At 40.2% G+C, this 20,572-nt stretch overlaps 1 protein-coding gene across 1 annotated transcript; it reads right to left on the reverse strand.

Moving 5' to 3' along the window:
- Nucleotides 1-60: 60 nt before the first annotated feature.
- On the reverse strand, nt 61-19,691 carry FBXO33 (F-box protein 33). Its single transcript, XM_066552395.1, has 4 exons — nt 19,183-19,691; nt 12,686-12,796; nt 6,454-7,139; nt 61-2,462 (listed from the first exon to the last, which is right to left on the reverse strand). The coding sequence occupies exons 1-4, from the start codon at nt 19,689-19,691 to the stop codon at nt 2,191-2,193; spliced, it is 1,578 nt and encodes a 525-aa protein (XP_066408492.1). The 3' UTR covers nt 61-2,190.
- Nucleotides 19,692-20,572: the final 881 nt, after the last annotated feature.

A 20,572-nucleotide genomic window follows, 5' to 3' on the forward strand; every position in this document is an offset into this window, starting at 1 on the left:
CTTTCATTCAGAAGGCACAGCTGTGTACTCTGAGTACGGATAAAACGTCAAACTGAAGCGTTGCAGGTATTCATAATCTATTTAATAGTGGGACACCAAAGAAGTACTACACATTTTTCTTGAGCACATTAGATTTTGATTTAAGCAATTGCAATTGATGAAGTAATTTCTCAAAAAATAGTCTTCTATATTCTACAGTCCACAGTTTACTGTATCAGTCTAATAGGTCATATAACGATATCCTGTTTGTGCTAACTGGTCTGATCTTTAGCAAAGCATCCTTCCCATTCCTCCACCACCCCAAAAAGTGTTGACAAAATTCAGCCAAATTTTAAAAAATTGTGTGACTTATTTTAGATTTTTCTGCTGTCCTAAACACAATGGGAGCTACTAGTTATACACATCTTATGAACGATGTTGCATTTTAATTCTAGAAATCTTCATGCTGATAACAATAAAGTATTTTATACAGCGATCAATTTTTAATGCTTTATTCATTGATTAAAAGAATATAACATTTAACATAAACCATACAACATCAGTCATCAATTCAAACATTCAGCTGGTTTCCTTACATTTTCTGTCAGGAGTTTTTTTTTAATCTGATCACATTTATAAGATAAAATCTCACCACATCTGGCATATACACACACTGTGCCAGTGGATTCACTCTACTGATGTACATATAAAATCCGCATGGTATGTGCTCACTGGAGACAAAACAGCGCACACCTGTCAAAAGGTCATTTTAATATAAGATGGTAAAACCATTTGTAAAACACATATAAACTTTTTCCATAAATAGAATCATATCTGGACATCTGTTGCATAAATTGTGTTTTCCAAAGCTTACAATATAGCAGCCAGGTCTCAGCACTGCTGGGCACCCACGTTGGCCACTTACTTTATTATTGCAGACTGTCCTTTAAACATTAAATGCACAACATTCGTACCACTTAAAACTGGGGTCAGGTGGAAGTCTCACAGAGACCACGTCTGTACCGCGGTTGCCCTGAAACAGTTACATCGGCTTCTAAAGCCTCTCAGATATAACAAGATTTTAAAACATACTTCATGGAATGTTCTTCATGCATCATAGCAGCTCATACCTGTGATAGAACAAGCTTTGTATTTGTTTCCTTTCCTTCCTTTACATTCACTATTCACAGTGAAACAGGTGCATGTTTGTTAAGAGTTCTGAGGTTGCTGACTGAGCCACAGCACAGCTGTGTACCACAGGTCGAAATTCGACCTTATATATTACAATCTAGCAGTATCTGGCTGGCCAAAAGTTGGCCTGCCCCTGCCAGCATGTGGGCACTTCTTCGTTTTTAATCTATTCTTTGGCAGCTGACACAGGCGCTGACAGAGAAAATCCAGTGACTTGGTTGTTAGGGATTTCACGACTAATGTTTGTTTGCAGGTGTAGACCTTTGTATTGAAATCTTCACTGTTATGCGTTTACCTCACCGGAGCGCACATTTCTTGCTTTCTCCTTTTAAACTTTGGCCCAAAGCTAACTTTTAAGGAAGATGACAGAACGTGAGAACAAACAAGGAGGAGCTTGCAAAGAATCCAAAAGACTACAGCTTTATGGAGTGGATGTGTAAGTGCAGGAACCTGAACCGCTAGTGTTTCACACCGCCGCTTAGCAGCTAAGGAAAGCCGAGAATGGAGTTAAGCCATGCTGCAGAATCCGCACGTGAAATCAAGCAAGGTAAGAGTCTTACAGTGAACAGCCCTGGACAGACTTCTCGTCCCTTAAGCCTATTAAGTAGCATGCTACTGGATTAAGCACACAATGACAGCATAGAGATCCACTGGGCTATGGATATGGGTATTAAAAACAGTTGGCTCCCAAGCACAGGACTCCAATAGAATAGCAAAAGAATTCAAAATGCAGTTACTCAATTAAAGTAAAGTTAGCCGGCAACCTCTGACAGCCTTTGGCTGTATCTTTGCAAGGTTTGGTAGACAAGTCCATTAACCGTGAAAACCCTAAACACTGCCACTTTCAGCTTCTAAACCAATACCCGACTACGTTCTTTGATCAAGAAGTAGAATACACATATATAATTCTATATAGCTAATACTGATTAAACACAGCACAAAAGGGGTTAATTCACACTACCGAAAAAACATAATAGGACCCTACTTGCATATGTAACCACAGGAATTGTAAATAAGGAGCTAAATGCCTTCACTGAAGCTTTGCATCTCTCTGTAAAAGTGACGGGTTGGCTCAGTGAAGACACTGAGCAGCTCTATGTCCATGACGGCGTGCCAAGGGCGACCCAATCCAAGAGATACTTGCTCAATGAAATTGTGTACTGGATCCACATCCTGATCAGCCAGTTCTCCTTGGTCGAATTCAATGCTTTCTTCTGTGACTTCCAGTACTTTCAGGTCAGAGCCACGAAGACGAGCAATTGCTATAAGATTATGAGCCCAGACTGTGTAACCTATGGGGAAAGAAAACAAAGTTGTTCTGTCATTTTCCTACAAGGTATTTTCTTACTCTAGTACTTAATACCAGACCAGTATCTCTCTGAACCTATTCCATCATGTTCCATCTGGCAGAATTCCCCTAGGGCATGGCGGGGGCTTTCTGGTTTCAAGTGGGGAAGCCCCCATTTTACACTCTGAATAAGTAAGTATAAAAATATTTCAGACAATTTAATCAACCTTTTCTAGATCTTTTTCTCCTACTTGCAGAGCAGTGGACTACTGTAAGTTTATATAAAACTTCAAACCTCCTGTGATTTACTGTGTAGTAAAATTAGAATGAAAAAAGCGAGTTATTAATTAACTGAATGCATAAAAGGAATGCTTTAAAACTCTGCTTATGCTAGAAAAATATTTGCTTTCATTGCTTTAGAAAGTAGACTTATTAAAAAAAACCAAGCCACCACCAAACAAACAAAGTCAGCACGCACACAAACCGAAAGCCTCTGCAGCATCTTCGTGTCACCCCAGTGTGTGTGTTTATCTACATATTATATATATATATATGTAAGATAAACTACATGTATCTTGTTATTCTGTCTGAGATAAAATATAATTACAAAGCTTCCCTCTCTTGACCCTGTATATTAGCATTTCTCTTTAAAAACTCCCACTCCCCCCCAGTTACCTGTAAGCTTTCTGCGCCCTGGCTAAGAGAAATGCAAAGTTCCTCCCTATTCAGATGCAAACCACAGATGGGAACGTCCCTTTTGGGGAGCTCTGCCAAATCAGCCCTTCCACTGCAAAATGCAAGGCTCATTTTTGCCATGATCATCATTCTTGCAGGTGCTAAACTTCTTGGTGAGATGCCCAAGTAGATTCCAAGTAAAGCTGCAGTCTGCACAATATTTGAACTGGGAAAGATGAAGTGCTGAGCAGTAAAACTAACTGTGGTTTGGTCCTCCAACAATGCAGTTAACATGCTCTACATCATAACATATCAAAATAGATTGTCAGAGAATGAAGAAAAGATGTCAAAGTAATAAATAAAAGAAATTTATGTTCTGTTTTCTTTTACTTTTTTCTATTGTGTCTCTGGAAGTATGTTGGTTAGGGTAGGTGTTCAACAAAGAAGCCTGCACATATCTGTAAGGCTCATTTCTGGTATATTAACCATTACAAATGCATGAATTCCCACAATCTTCATCTGCTGGATACTTCACCTCCAACACAACCGTCCACAGAAGATGAACCTGTTTTAATTCAGGCAGCTTAATTCAGCGTCCCTTCCTTAATAGGGACATTGAACTCAATGGAAAATTCCTCCCTGTATGATGACACACTCCTGTCAGGACATGGAGCTCACACCACCTTCCAGTTATCTCGACTGTAAAGGAACTTACCAAAGAAATCTTTGAAAGCAAGTGCAAGAATAAAGGGAAAAAAAAAAAAGAAAAAAAAGCCCAGTACACAAAACTCTTTACCATCATTTGGGCAGGTATATGGCTTTTGCTGTAACTTTTTATGGTGAGGTCCTCTATGCACCAGAACAACCATCTTATTCCCAACTTAATCTCATTTTAAATGAACTCTCCTTTCAAAAGCTCTGCCTGAAACTTCTTTGTGACCTCCCAGCTGCCAATAACTCTCTGTCCAGCTAAGTATTCAGAGGTAAGAGGAAATGATCACTTCACTACTGGTATCACTGAACAACAAATTTACTATGAGCACACTGTAATTTATTCTTCCTTGCTAGTAAAAATTTCAACTTTAGTTTTGCTCATGGACAGAATAAAACTTCACCATGACGTTTATAACACAGAGTCATAAAAATCCATGTGGAAGTATCCTTCCCTTAAGGAGGAAGAAAAAATAAAAAAGGCCTTTGTTCTCACAGATGGACCATGCTTTTTATTCACCGTGCCAGATCATACCACTATGATATCCTACTGTCTCCATCCCATCCCAAATGGTCACACACTCTTTACAACCCTTTCTTCATTCTGCAAGAATGTATTTAACATCTGCCTTCCTCTGGCTCCTGGACATTTCCACCATTTGTCAGTGGCAAGACAATGACTTCCCCCAAAATACAATCTTGAGGCAGCCCATAGAAGTGTCCTTAGCATATGTTTTCCCCTTTCAATCAATGACAAGTGGCAGCCACAAGTAGATGGAAATAAAAGCTTTTTCAGAAGTAAACTTATACCAGAAGAAGAAACATACATACACACACAAAAAACCCTGAGAAGCACTGGAAGCTGAAGAATAACCACTTCAGGAGACAGAAGAAGAAACCTGAGCGCTTCAAGCAAATTATGGCACCTTGAACAAAACCACCTTTTCCTGAAGGAAACTTCACAATATAATATGACAAGTGGAGCCAGAAAACATTATATGGTAAATATCAGGGAATCCAAGCATGAGGCTAAGATGCTGTACTGGATATTTCTTCCTAATAGTGTTCCATCTACAGCTACTACTCTCCAAGAATGATGCTTGCAGTACAGTACTAGAAAAGTTATGTCCACAACTTAGAAAAGATCAGGAGGCATTTAAAAGCAGCTTAGCCAGCTTCTGCTGCAAGGAGGGGGAAAAGAAGGGTAAAGAATGCAAACCCCAATGTAACAGCGAGGTGATATTTGGCCATTTTCTCACACAGGCAGACACAGCATCTCTCCAAAGAAAGGTGATGTAGCAACAACCATTTGCTAGACAGAAGCGTAAGGGATGTTTGCTTTCCCAATACTCTGCACAGACTAATAATTTCTACTGAATAGAGACACATGCTGATATGATACTTACACTAGCTTTTAAAGTTAGATAATATATTAGAGGGCTTTTCTGTAGCAGGAGGATAATTTAAGGTAACACAGTTTTAATTTTTTTTAAAGGTCCTCAAACATGTATCCAAATTCTAGAACAAACTGCTAAAAGCCACACCTAGATTGGCACAATCATGTACCAGCAACCAAAATCTGTCTCACCAGGAAACTATTAAGGAGAGACAGCCCAATTGATCATACCTTCCCTGCCCCCAGCAATGATTTTTCAGTAAAAGACCACAGGAAAAAAAAAAAAAACAAACAAAAGAGCAAATAGAGCAAATTCAGCAGGACCTTCTGACTTCAACTGATGGAAATCTAAATGTCCACCTCCTGGTGAAGGTTTCCTGTTTGCACTGAACAACTGGAGATTTACTCCCCCAAGCAGTCTGATGAAACACATTTATTCTTATGCAACACAATAGCCATTGCTTTAACTCCTTCATACATCAGCAAACTTGGTCTTGGTAAGCTGATTCCAGCACAAATAAAAAAACATTATTCTGCATTATTTCAGTTTTGGGTGCCTTAAAATTTGCCAGACTGCTGTAACTTCTACCACCAAGTTCTCTATTGATGACAGAGCTGAATAAATTCTAAAAGTTATTTGCTACTATATGGCAAATAAATAAGTGGGATAAACTTAGCTCTGGTATTACTGGTGAAACCAACACACTCAGTGAGGCAACCGCCTCTACATATTTTTCAGCCTTCATCTGCTGGTAGTCTTACCAAATTGGTAACACATTTCTTCTTCTCAGCTTTGGGGCACTTAACCAGTGTTATTTGCAAACAGGAAGCAAAATCATCTAATCTTGCCAGCATATGAGCTCACAGAAAAACAGCAAATGTTTTCAGTTCACGTACACGTAACCAGTCACTTAATGGAACTTGCACAGTGCAGACCACTTGCAGGATAAGCCTCCTGGAATGCTCACTTCTTAAGTTATCCTCATTTCTGTGAGGAGTTTAATAAAATCCTATGTGACTTCTCAACAGAAGTTAGTAAGACACAAGCAGGTTTAAAACTCATATATATTAAACACCTTCAACAACAGCATGTATAGCAACAGTGCAGCAGCCTTTTGTATAACATGCCACTAAAACACACTATGATTAGAAAGGCAGAAGGCTTGTAAGCATTTAAAAGTCACATACTATGCCCATGCAATGTGTTACCTACCATGAACAGCTAGGAGAGACAGTCTTGTGCACCTCCAGGCTAATAAGACAAGTGGATCTTCATTCCGGTTGTCACTGAGATCTGGGAAGGCAGACATATCTATCACATCATTCATTAGTATAAAATGAGTGAGGAACTTGTCATACTGCCTGGATATGAGATCAACAACAGCTCCTGAAACACAAGTGACATAGCTGTCAAAGTGAATCCTCTCTAGGGGGATACTGGGCTTAAGAATCCTTAACATATCATCACTCTTGACATCAAAAGCCATTATATAGACCCGAAGATTAGTGCTGTTGCGAGTCAGCGCCTGCCAATTCTCATCTTTTGGCATATTGTCCAATGACTTGTGCATTATGGAAACACTGTGGACCAGGAGAGACAGTCGATGCAAAGGCACATGGTTGCTGTCAGCCAGGACTCTTGCCATTTCAGCTGTAAAATCACAGAAATCCAAAGCGAGCGAACGCAGATTCACAAAACGCTCCAATTCGACCGCAGTGATAAGAGTGGTATTACCAGGGATGTGGTTGTCCAATAAGCTCAGATGTTCCATGGTGTTGGCTATGGGGTTTGATAAGGAGGACAATGATGTGGGAGTTACTATTTGCAGCATTAACCCACAAGACAGCCATTTCAATTGCCTGCTATTGCCTAATATCTCTTCAAACAGCTGTTGGATTCTGTAAGTAAACAAAACAGACAATGATCCTATTAAACATGGTTTAGTCTTACCAACTGCATACCATTCAATTGTTTCATTCAAGAATTACTCTTCCCTCATTTATAGCCTTATTCTGCAGGAAGATGCTATTATTATAGTTCTTATAAACTGCAACCAGATTGCAGACCTCCCAGAGCATTTCAACATCCACTGCACTAAAAAGGTTAAAATTGTAAACTAAAAGAAATAGGTACTTTGTCTTTCAAAAATGGTGACACACTATGAGCCTTCACTTCATGTATTTTCCAGCATGTATTTAACACCCTCCCACATACATTTTAAAGTTATGCAAATAAGAAAACCTGTAATGCTTTTCAAATGCAGCTCTTGTTTTTAAAAACAGCTTTTTGTATTTCCTAACTTCTCCAAAACTGCAAATTTAGTATGGAAAAAAAGTAATTTTCAATGAAAGGTGACAAACTTGGTTTTGAGAGTAAGTTAGAATGATGTGAAATTACCCGCTTGATTTGCTCATCAAAGGGTAAGGAACAAACATACAAGAAGATACTTTAAATAATTCCAAACGGACCAACTAACTGGATTTTCAAGAGCCAACAGGTTCATGTTTTACCAAAACAACTTGGACCTAGTAACATTTCAATCTCAAATTATCAGTGCCAGATTACTATGAACTTATTCTGATGCACTCACCTCTCCTACCCCTTTTTATAAGTGAATAGATGTTCTTTATGTTAAGATCTTTTGTTCGAGAATGCAACAGAAGTATTTTAATTTTTCAATATTAAATTCTAATAGTACAGTCACACTCTAAAAACTTTCTCCATGTAAGTATTTTTCCAGTCTCCATTCCAAAGCTGTAAAGGTCCAAAAGAGTCCTCCTGCCCAAATGACAAGTGTTCTTTTAGCATATTAGACACATCTGTAGGAAAGTATTTGATCTCAAGCCCTGGCCAGCATTACAGAGAAGCAGCTGAGCCAGGCTATGACATCAAGAAATAAGATGCCATAAAGCCATAAAATATCAAGAAATAAGATCCAGTATAAAAACAGCAGAAATTTTTGTTCCCCAAATCAGGTAATGGTTTTGCACAGAACACTTCTTTTACTGCTATGAGGATCTGTATAGTTTATACATCTAAGCAAAAAAAAAAAAGAAAAAATTTATTCTCATCCACATAACTTTAATAGAGATAATATCCAGGCAAAATTAAAGGTTTAGGCCAGTATCCTGACTGACAGCAGAGAATAGTTCTTAGCACCTTAGCACCTTAAGGTGACAGAACAAGGAAAGCACATGGGGCAACTTATCAAATACCTCTCTAGTTTCCAAAACTTTGTAACTCAGTTCTGAGAAGAAGTGGCTTTATGTATTTTGCAACTCTCAGAGACTTCACTTCTACAAATTCATCCAGGTTCCCCCCTTAGGGAAAAAAGAGTTTAGCAACCATAATAAAGAACTTTGCAGTGTGATTATCTCCTCTTCTTGCTTGCTCTGAACCTGTCACCTACTACCTTTGATGCCCCATAACCCTTCTGTTGTAATAAAGTTGAAAGATCAGTGCTCACTCATCCTCTCTCTTGGCAAATCCTTATTCATCCCCTCCCTTGCCTACATGTTCTTTCTTCCTTCTCCTATGAAGTTACTGGGTTTGCAAGGCCTGGCTTCACCCAAATGGAAAAGCTGGTGTGGTTACTGTATTTATTCTACACCTCAGTTCCCAAGGTTTTACCTAGGATAGTCATCAGGTAAAGAGACTTCTATATTTCCAGATTTCTCCAAATATTTTATTTAAAATTGAGGACTCACAACTGTGACACAAATGAAACTGTTTTAAACAACAGGTAAGACCCACAGAACAGTGCAGTTTTTCCATTTTATTCCTAGATTTATTTTGAATTAAGAAGAAACTTATTTGATCCTGGCAATGTTTGTTTCATCATTATTCTTGCCAATGTTCAATTGAAGGCAGATTATCTGACAATCCCCCAAAGAAAAAGATTCTACCACAGCAATCCCAAATTTCTTCCAAAGACTCTTCCCTCCCCCCATACACATCTACAAAAGGTGCTGTAATGGTTGCAGCAATGGTAGGATTTATTTTGTAATAGCCCAGGTAATCAATCTTAGTAGTGCTTTCAATATTTTACAGAACTGTCGATGACAAGTTAATTTTGAGGTGTTCAGTAGAATGCTACCACCTATATGCCTCACCGCACTAAAAATCTGTTTAAATTGGGGTTCTCATACACCTTAAACATCTGAGTTTAGAAAAATATTGTTTTAGTGCCAGCAAAATTTAATAAAGAGAAATATGACACAGAACTCTGCAACTCTAAGGTAGCTTTTTTCCCCAGTGGGAACTGCAGTAAAAAACTTTTTAAAAGAGAGAAAATGATTTAATGCAATCAACTTTTTATTGCAAGCATCACAGTATTTACACAAGTATGCAGATTTGCGCTGCTACTCTAATGACCTGTAGGTCCTAAGAAAACTTTCTCCAGTTTTTAGCCAGACAGAGATCAAACATGTCAATAGAGAACATTTAACAGCAATAATTTCTGAATTGTTTTTAATACCTACTTTTTAAAAAGGCCAGACAGAAAGCACTATATAAGATAGAAGTAATTAATTTTAACATATTTCAAATAATTTTTTTAACAGCCTAGCAGATTTGGTTTTTTTCTCCCCTGCAAATTCTTATGCACATTCTATTTTTCATAAACAGACTGCATCTAACTGGAGTTTGCAAAAAGAGCCTGAACTGCATTCTGAAAAATAGACACATGAATTCTTGGAAATTAACACCCACTCTATTACCACGTTAATTTTACCCCAACTGCCCAGCACGTACTACAACACTCATGCTAACTTAACACAATTATTTCAGAGCTCACTTATTAAACCGAAATTTCAGCATATAACAGAAAATCCAAGCAGAACTCACTCAGCACATGTCAAAAAGCAATGCAGCCTACTTATGTCTCAACAAGTGCCATCAGCCCCCTTTGCTCCCTGCAGGCAGCAATTATGGGAAGGTCACCATTGACCTGTAACCTACAAATTATTATACTGAAACAAACAACTTAAAAATATTTTTTTTTTTAAATATACTTTCACAGTTAATGTCCCAAATGATGCTTTCATCCAGAGGACAGACCAAAGCCTGACTAAACAGGCACAGTTAGTGTTTAAGCTCCCAAACCAGTCCTAACCAGGACTGAAGCACATCCATGGTCCTGGACAGGAAGCAGACAGATTACCAAGGTCCATATGGAGGCCATTTGTTTAATTAAATACTATCAATCAAAATATTTTGTTTAATAACAGAGGCTAAACTGGTTCTTTTGGAAACCAAACTATCTGAACCACATGGATCAATCATGAGAAGCAGATTTCAGAAAGCCAAAATTTCAGACAACTACCCTTTATTAAACTCAAGACAAATGAACTGTTTACACCGAGCATCCCAACACTAAGAAACAGAGTTGTAAAGAGAATTTTAGAAAGTAACCAGGGACACATATGGTGTATAGAAAAGGAATAAGCATCACAAACTTATGCAAACGTGTGTTTTTGAAAATATGCTCCAAAGCCTCCTCTGCCTCAGGAAAATCCTTAACCTAAAACCTGAGGAAGCATCCTAATGGCTCTGTAATAGCTGAGATTGCACCTACAGTCTGTTACACCCAGCTCAAAGTCAGATTTCGGGAATCAACTTTTTTTTCCCTGACTGCAGGAAGTTTCTGAAACAGCTAATAAGGTTCATCACCATACAGGTTCCAAAAATCCTTAACTACCAGTAACACTGTCTCCAAAGGTTGCTTACACCTTTCACTGTTAGTTATCAGCATTCACATTTTGCAGCTTACTGATGCAAACCCCACATGCACAAAACAAGGCTAAGAAGCCATAAAGATTTACTTTCTGAACTAAGTCTGCTACTAGCTCTCAGACTTCAGACAACTGAATAAAACACTGTCAGCTTTCCTTTAATTTATACAAGTATGGCAGGTCCAAATACACTGTTCTAGTCTAGAAAAAAAACCAACCTACTAACAATAACCCCCCCACCAAAAAAGAAACAACAAAAGAAAACACCACCCCCACCAAAAAAAAAAAAACAAAAAAAAACCAACCAACCAAAAACTCACAACAAGAAACAAACAAACACAAAAACCCAACACCAAAATTAACTAAACTAAAAAGAAGTAGCATTTATTATTTATTTGCTCATTCCAAAATGTGCAAAGGTTAGTATTAATCTAAAAGACAAACAAGTTAGATAATCAGTTTTGAATGGTTTATGGCTCCAAAATGTGAATACTGGTTTGAAGAAATGTTTGACCATGCACTCAGCTGAGCAAACATCTGCTTAGATGGCTCTCTTCAAGTCCCTTTGCAAAGATTTGATAATATATTTATATTTTCACAAAGGGTATCAAATAAAGGAGCTTTTACCAAATGAGCCTTTTACCTGCACACAGCACTACAGTACATATGTTAGACAGAATCACAAATTGCCCCAAGTTCTGCACTGGAAACATAACAGATGAAAAAGACACAGTATGTGACTCACAGCTCTATTTGCACTGGTTTGCAAATTTAGGTCAGGACCAAACATTCAGTTTGATGACTGTATTCACATACATACATTAATCTGATAATATACCTACATTGGTTCTAAAAATCACTCAAAACAAAAAATAGTAAAGACCTAGAGTGGCTGTACTTACTCTACTCCCAAGCTACTGGGTGAAAGATGCTTAAACTGACACAAATTAAAATTATGGTATTCAGGTTTTATTGTATCAGAAGTTTTAGCAGTACTGCTAAAATAGTTAAGTCAGCATCACTCCCTCTGTGGTAATTTATTCCAGAAGTCAGTAGCTGTTTATAGTGTATTTAACCTTTTCCAAAGAAGAACAAATAACTATTTGGATTATAAGCATTCAAGGACTGTCCTGTAATGTAATAATGGCAAGCTAAAATACACCTCTGAACTATACAAGCACACTAATATTCTGAAAATACATAACCTAGTTTTCAGATGCAGCTTGAAATAAGTTGTAGCAGTTCAACAGTTTCTCTGTTTCTCTCTCAAGTTTTGAGCAAACTTGAAAGAGAACATAACACAAATATGTTTTTAACTCTTGTGAAATACAACAGATTACTTCCTTTTCTAATTTTTTTCATGTACAGCAATAGTAAGAGGTGCTGGTAACAGCTCCTCACCCCTCCTCCCCTTCTGTGGCATTAATATAATATTGTTTCTAGAACACAATGAAAAGAGAAAAGAAAGGATTCTCATCCTACTGAGAATGGAGGGAAAAAAACCCAAAAAATACAACAGCCAAAAAACCAGACTACTTCATGTAAATATCAGGAACAAGAACTTAGATTTTCACCCTGGTAAAAAACTTAAAGCTTCTCAGTCACGTATTTCAGGAACTTCTGAAAGTCCTGTCATCTATTTTTTTTTATTTTCATTATTATTATTATTATTATTATTATCCTGTATTTGATAATTTACAAATATAACTTACTGCTTAATCTTCTTGCCATCAGGATCAACCTTTCCAAGGTAGGTATTTGATATGGTTCCATGTTGCTGCAGAATGCTTATATCCCCAAAGAGACTTAACTTCTGGAGGTTCCTAGGAAACAACAAAATAAAAAGGAATCTGTACACAAAACTAAAATGGTGTGGGAAATCATTCTGGATAAGACAAATGCAGGCAATAAACCCCAGTATTACGTGGAACACATAGCCTGTGTTGGGAAACTTATGCAGGCACATAGGGAACTACAGCAAATGAGACTAAAGGGGAAGAGGACTACACCAACTGCTGAAACCAGCTCTAAGATCAAATACTGCTTTTCAGTCAGCACTGGAGTATTTTCAGCAAGCCTGTGGCACCACAAAGAAAACTCAGGAGTGGTTTCACACAATTTTTAATCCTTGTAAAATGTGTGTTAAGTGTCACAATGAAAACATCAAATAGTTACTCCTTTCAACATTTAACACTGCATTTAATGCCCAAGTAGAATACAACCACAAACAACCCTGCCTGAGAACTTACGTCAGTTGGGTTACAAATGGGAGCCCAAACTTGACTCCATCAAGGCATCATAAACCTCAGACAGGAAAAGGAAAAGCTCCCCACACCCTAATCAAATGTCTAATTTCTGTTGTATCAAAGTAGGGGAAGCTTTTCTAATATTCCCCATCAGTAAGGAATAGTGCTCCACCATGACATATGATTTTAACCTTTAGAAGGGATACCTAAAAAGAAGTGAAAGAAGAACCTCTGAGTTGATGCTGAACATGACACAGTGCACTAGACAGTCACTTTTCCTTTCCCTACTTCAGTTTTCTGACTTGCATCTTTTCTATTCCTAAAACAGATCAAGAAAGAGGTATGCAAATGACTGCAGTTTTAAAGTAGCTGTGTAGCATTTACTATTATTATTTTTGTAGCTGACTAAGTTTTGGGTCAACATTTCTTTTATTTATATAGCCTATAAATTAGATTTACTCCTAACACACAAGGACTAGTCTGCAATTGATAATTAACAAGGCAGAAACTCCAGTTTCACCACAAATGGACACATAAATTAAATTAATCCTAAACAGTAGATGCCAATTAACCTGTAGCTCACAATTACATGGGTTACCATAAATCCTTATTTCTTCTGGCTCACAAAGCATATACTAGTATTTCAAATCAGCCTTGAGGAAAATGCAATATGATTACCATGCTCAAAGCATAGGGAAGCTCTGGTACAGTTCACTACCTCCACAGTACAACCTGATATTCTACCAAGAGAAGACCGGGGCAAAAAAGGATTAAGTAGCCAAGTTTTACATTTTTAGTAGGTATGAGTTGCAGTCTGTAATTGTTATCTACCATAAATCAAAATTTACCTGTTGAGAAGTTCCTGTATTCAAAAACAGCACCCTGATAGCCTCAAATCTATCCACTGTTGCACCTGCTACTTTTTTTCTATATGAGAACAACAACTTAATAGCGAGATCCATGAGCTCCATATAAAGTCTGACAAATACTGGAGTCAAATACCTAGAATTTACAACTGAAATTCCAAATATTTAATATTTTGTATTTTAAATACAGGCCTATTGTACTGATGATACACTAAAATAAACTAAGCCTTAAAATATGATCAATATTCTACATATCTCACTAAGACATTGCCTGACCATACTAAAGAATAAGTTTGGCAGGGAAACCCAAAACACTGGCACACCCAACTTGAGAGCATTTTGAGCTCTTTTTTCCTCAAAAGCTGTAAGAGATAATCTGGTATGATAGGGAAGTAGCAGAAACCTCCACCAGGTTTGAAAAGTAGTGTTCACAGACAATGCTGTAAGTAACCTTTATCTTTTGATCTTGGTGACTTATTTATGAGAGTCAAGAGCCAAAATGCAGTCTCAAGAACAGTTCTGAAACACCTCCATATTCACATCAAACACAGGTCTCAGTTTGTGCCACTCATACCACCAGCCAATGCTACAGTAGATGTAGGCAGGCATTAGGAGGACCAGTAAAGCATAGCACACATGGAACACTAATTGCTAGCACCCCACATATTTTTACTTCATCTTTTTGACTGCCATTTCATGCAGTACAGAGACAAATGGAAAAGTTCTCTGCCTGAAAACTTAACCAATGACAATATCCAATTATTTTTCCATTCACAGCACAGTTATTATCATCTACAAATCTGATCACAGTTCAACACAATGTTAGATTTTTGCTACTATTTTCACTTTTATACAACTCCATGACATTCAGCTCACTGCTCATCTTCATGTCAGAGAGTTCATAAAGTGATTGCTATTTAAAGAAAATTATTTTAAAGTTATTTATCTTTGGCTAAAAGTCATAATGGCATCTTAATCCTGTGTAGTATCCATACATACAGCTGGGGGTAAAACTTGTGTTTTGGAAGGATTTCTAAAACATTTATTTTCCGCTAGCTCAAATAGCATACTAGAAATAAAAAACTCCTTACTAGGCTCCATCTTCAGTTTTGGTCGGTCTTTTTTAATACCCAATTTAAAAAAAGCACAAAATGTCCTTGCTTACATTCAAGGCGAACAAAGTGGTAAGGCACATATTGTATTACTGCACTAGTTTCTGCCAGTTTCAGCTGCCTGTTTAGACCAATAGAAAACAGTCATTAGAAAACATCAAAACCAGATGCAGCCTACTGCTTTGAGCAATTCATCAATTTTTGGTAACTCCAAGAGATACCATACTTCAGCAAGACACCACAGCTTTATAGCAATCTGCATTTTTGTTCCCACAGCAAAGATCAAACAAGTCACACAATTTAACATGCTGCAGAGGAAAAGAGGGGTGTGTGTGTGTGTGTCACTACCTTCCTATCTTCCTTTGTAAGCAAGGAAGGAGGAGTAGACGAGACAATACTTTGGTATCTTAGAGTTACATAAAAGAACAGGATTTTCCTACTGAATGATCACAAAGTGCTTATTAGCTGTTGTATGCACATAAGTGCAAACAAAGTTTGTCACACTCCCACCCTGCCTTCTAGAACTCAGTTTTGAAAGATCAGATCAAGAAGGAGCAGATCATGAGGACTTAAGAAACATCATGCCCACCCACACCCTTTTTCTCAGTAGTAAGTAGAACATCAGCTTTTAAACAGTTATAAGCTTTGTTATTTTGCTACATTTGCTATCATAAACATAAAGGCTTATGGAAAAGTTACAGATCACTATAAGCACTATTTTAGTACCTTTTCATTAAATAAATGATAGATTCTTAGAGCTCATCAAGGTCCCAATCCTATTGCTTCATATGCTGCCACCCACAAAACAACTTGAGCTCTGCTTCAAATATAAGACAGACGTTGAACATACCTTTTTGGATGGTAACTGGCTGGCAGCAGGAATATTTGTCAAAAAATTTTCAGTTGTTTTTAAAACAAGTTGTAGACAAGTTGTTATTTCCTTAATTCCATCAGAACTAGCAAAGGTCACTCCAAAATATTTTTCTAGATACTTAACATACAGATTTGCTTAGAAACTAGCAATTTCATGTTGTACAGAAAATGCTCTTAGTAGCAAAACCATACATCATTCTCCTCTAGCCAAGAGAGCATTTAGAAATTTCATTATTTTTAGTAATTACTTTTCTTAGGTCCTGCAGTATTGTAAATCCTCAAGGAAATCTGTAGCCATTTAAAATACATGATTTTTCTTGCAAGGAGGAAGGTTGCTACTGCATTGCTTAATAATAAATTTAAAACTCCAAAACAACTCTACACAGTTAAGAAACAGCATCACAAAGGCAGATTTCTTCCTTTTCAGCTCTGAAGTGTAAAACGGAACATTTTTTGAACTTATCTGCCAAAAAGCTATCACAAGGGCTGACAGGAGTTTTGAAAGACTGTCCTGTTCTAAACTTAATTCCAAAAGGAATGCATTTACAGTGATTCAGCCACTGAAGAAGTTAAAAATTTCCATTTACATTATTTTGGAAATTACAATTGCTATCTTGCATACAGTGAAATACAGTGAAAACAAGAAGGAATTATTAACAGCCCTTGAGTTACAGATAAATAAAGAGAAGCAGAGAAATTAATTATGGACTGCAGTCCCTCCATAGACAAAACTAAGCATCAAGCAGGTGACAAGGTCTCTGGTTTAGACATTAGGTGGTCACAGTAAGAACTAAGCAGCAATTTGGCACATGGTAATACTCCTCCTCACCTCTTTTCAACCTCAAAAGTCTACTTAAAGAACTAAAACACAGTGTTCTACCTAAGAACTAATAATTTATAGGTAGTTACTTTGCAAGGAAAAAAAACCCTTAAACATCACAATAAACTAAAAACCTAGTCTGTTCAAGGAAAAAAAAAGAATCTATTCTGAAAGTAAAACTCAAAAAAGGTCAAGTACTTAATGTAAATTATGACACTCTTCCCCCAGTTTTTTAAATGCTCATTAAAAAAAGCCTGCTGTAATAATCAGGTACCCTGTGTTACCCAGTCATGCATCATTCATTTCAAGCCAAAAGAGCAGCATATAAACGATTTAGAGACAGCAAGAGAGTATGGCAATGCAAAATCCTATCAAAGTCGGTAACTTTTCTTCCCTGTTTTACCACCAAAATGATACTAATCTACCAGAGAACAGGTACTGGAGAAACAACTACTTCTGCACAGTGTTTTACTGCAGTCCTGAGTCCCACTGTGCATACAGAATCTGTAAAATGAGCTTCAGAAAGGAAGTATCCTTTTACAGATTTCAGATAAGGCTATGGAGAATTTTTCAAAAGAAAAAGTGTATCAAAAACCTTCTCACATCGCAGTTAATTTTGACAGTCTCGAACTTCAGTGAGGAAAAAAAGAAACAATTTAGTTTTCTAACAACATCCCCGTGGAACAGCTCCTATAGATACTACTTATTTTAAAATTCCAAGCCCATGTCATATCTGCCTCAGATCAGACAACCACCACAATCACCTCAACATTTTTTCCTCTTATAATACTAACTGGATTTCCCGCAGAGTCAACAGTTAAGTGAAAGCTCCTGAAATGCAAGAGGAGACCAATCAAGACAGACGATCACGATTCACACACCAAGGATTCACAGGGCAAGAAGTAAATTAAGATAAAGGTGAGCTGGACTAACGAGCTGTTTTCTGAAGTGAGGTCTGTAACTCTCAGCCATCGCAGCTGCACCACAGGAAGTACCTGCTGGGGGCAACAGAGCAGAGGAACTGAAAGCGAGACTTCACACACCACATTTGCATTCATCTCAAACCAACGAGGAACTGCATTTAAAGTTCTCTTGCTTCAATTCAAAATAAAGACAAGGAAGGCCTCAAGCTACTCTCTCATACCTCTGGAATCAAAGGAGGCGGTAACAAGATCATGACTCAGTTGCAGTTAGTTTTCTAAAGGCCATCTACAAGGTTTAATTCATCCTAAAGATGCCCTAAAACACTTGCAGCTTTTTTTCTTCCCTTGATAAGTGAAGCTACAGGCACACAGAGGGGAAATAATATTAACTATTTCCTATCCTAAAACCTACATGGCTTTCCAAACTCATCATAACCTAACTGTAATATCCTTGCTTTCCTTACATGCTGACTAGAGGCCATACATTAGGATATCTGATTATCATCTTATTATCTCTATCACACCCCCACACAGTGAAGAGAATGCAAGTATTTTTGTCTTAAGGACCTCAAAGCTGAGGAAATTAGCTAACCTGCCAAAGTAAGTGTGTGAAAAACACATCTTAACTACAAACCACACGAAAATATTTCTACCATTTAAATTCAATTGGGCCAAGAAAGTCCTACACGTGAACATATTTTTCAATAAACAAAAGAACATAAAACCTCCTCAAACCTCAGACAGCCTGTTAAAACGAGAGGTGGCATGAAAGCTCAGCTTTTCTACAGCAAAAGACCTCATAGTTGGAAAGGCAAAGGTATGTTATTGGGGCAGTAATTCAGCGTGCCAGAGCTGTAATTTTAACTCCCCCTTACTAGTTTCTCATACTTTTTTGCAAGCATACACAAGGTCTAAGCTCTGTCCGTAGTAAGGCTTATTTTAAGTGAGAAACCTGTCTTGGTATGCAGCAAATTCAGACTCCTGGCTCTCCACTTGCTCCGTTAGAGCTGCATTCCCCGCTTCCATCCAAAAGACGAAGAACTTTTTATTACTGCAGCTGTATTTGTTTTGCGAATCGATCAGCCCGCTCGCCGACTGGACGTCTGAGCGTCTATATTCCTCCTCAAGCCACATTATATGATAAAAATTAGGCAGCTTGAAGCGGCGCGTCCCCGTTCCTGCCCAACTCAGAGACTCTCTCACACACACACACAGAGCAGCTCCAAGCGCAGCCCCAGCACGAACCGGCCGCCGCCGGCTCGGGCGTTGTTTCCGCCCGCAGAAACCGGCGGGACGGCCGGACCGGGCCCCGCGCAGCTCGGGGGCTCCGTCTGGCCCCCCGCCCGGCACGCCGCTCCCCCGGCCGTACCTGTTGTTGCGGACGCTGCTCAGGACGCACAGCACCAGCTCCAGGTAAGTCCTCAGCAGGTCGAGCCAGCGCGGGCTCAGCGGCGGCGGCGCCTCCCCGTCCCCCGCCACCGCGGCGCCCTCGCCCGCCGCCGCCCCGCCGCCGCCGGTGGGGTAGTTGTCGGCGGCGAACTGTACGCGGAGCTCACGGACGAACCAGCCGCACTTGCGCATGAGGAACTCGAGGCGCGGGCGCTCGGCGGGCGAGACGCGGAGGCTGAGGCGGAGGCGCGGCCAGAGCGCCGGGTAGAAGAGGCACTCCCGCCAGTGCGAGCAGGCGGCCGAGGCCCGCAGCCGGTCGGGGGCCGCCAGGAAGGAGAAAATGTGGACCACCAGCTCGCTGGGCAGGGAGCCGGCGCCCACCGCCTCCCTGCACACCGACATCCCTGGCGCCGGCCCCAGCCCCGCGGCGGCGGCCCCGGGCGGCGGCCCCGGCCTGGCCTGCGGCTCCTGCGACACAAACAACAACATCAATGACACGGCGCAGGGGGGCGGGCGCCGGCCGGGACGCGCCTGCTGCCGGGACGCACCACCCGCGCCGCCGCCGGCGGGGGAGGCGAAGGGGCGGAGCGGCCGCTACCACTGGCCGGCACGGCAGGGAGAGGTGGGCCGGACCACTCAGACCTGAGGGCGGCGTGTGAAGGAAGACACCGCCGGCGCCGCGCTCTGTTTCTGCGGGGCGGCCGGAGGCCGCCGCGGCGGAGAGAGGAGGGTTCCCCCGCGGGGAAAATGGAACGTGCCGGCGGTGGGCTGGGAGGCGGAGCCGGCGCGCCCGCCCCGCGGGGGACGTTGGCCGTTCCCCCCGCCCCCCCCACCCCGTGCCGGCGGCGCGGCCCCCCCGCTCCCCGCCCCTCCGGCGGCTCCCAACGCAGTGCGGCGGAGGCTCTGCCCGGGGCGCGGCCCGGGACCACATTCCCTGCGGGCTCCACAGGGGGAGCGGCCGCCGCTGCCGGGGGGCAGACGCAGGACGGCCCCCGGTGTTTAGGAAAACTTGGGAAGGGTGTCTGGTGATGTCTGGTGGCGGCGGCGCCGAGGCCCGTACGGGACCGCACGTACGCCTCTGAGCCATCAAAATTACCTCAGCAGCATTCCTGCTGCTGCCGCGGGAAACGCGCTGACTACGCAGGAAAGGTGGAGCACGGCAGAGTCCGACATGTGACAGAACCGGGTGCGAGCCTGGGGCGATGCAGGAGAAAATGCTCCAAATCTTATCACTCTTCAGTTTCTTAAATCTCACACGCTTTTATAAAACCCGTGCCAACATCCGCTGTAGGTGTGTAAGGGTGACTTCTGTGCATACAGAGTTTTGAAAGAATTTAGGTCTGTTACGTGCTGATGCTGTAAAGGCTGAA

Source organism: Molothrus aeneus, chromosome 6 (assembly GCF_037042795.1).
Source record: "Molothrus aeneus isolate 106 chromosome 6, BPBGC_Maene_1.0, whole genome shotgun sequence".
Taxonomy (NCBI): Eukaryota; Metazoa; Chordata; class Aves; order Passeriformes; family Icteridae; genus Molothrus; species Molothrus aeneus.

Coding starts and splice junctions, on each gene's coding strand:
- FBXO33 (XM_066552395.1), bottom strand. CDS start 19,691: ATGTTGTTGTTTGTGTCGCAGGAGCCGCAGGCCAGGCCGGGGCCGCCG. Junction 12,797..19,182: donor AGCAGCGTCCGCAACAACAG/GTACGGCCGGGG, acceptor GTTGTTTCCTAG/GAACCTCCAGAAGTTAAGTC. Junction 7,140..12,685: donor GATGGCAAGAAGATTAAGCA/GTAAGTTATATT, acceptor GTTTACTTACAG/AATCCAACAGCTGTTTGAAG.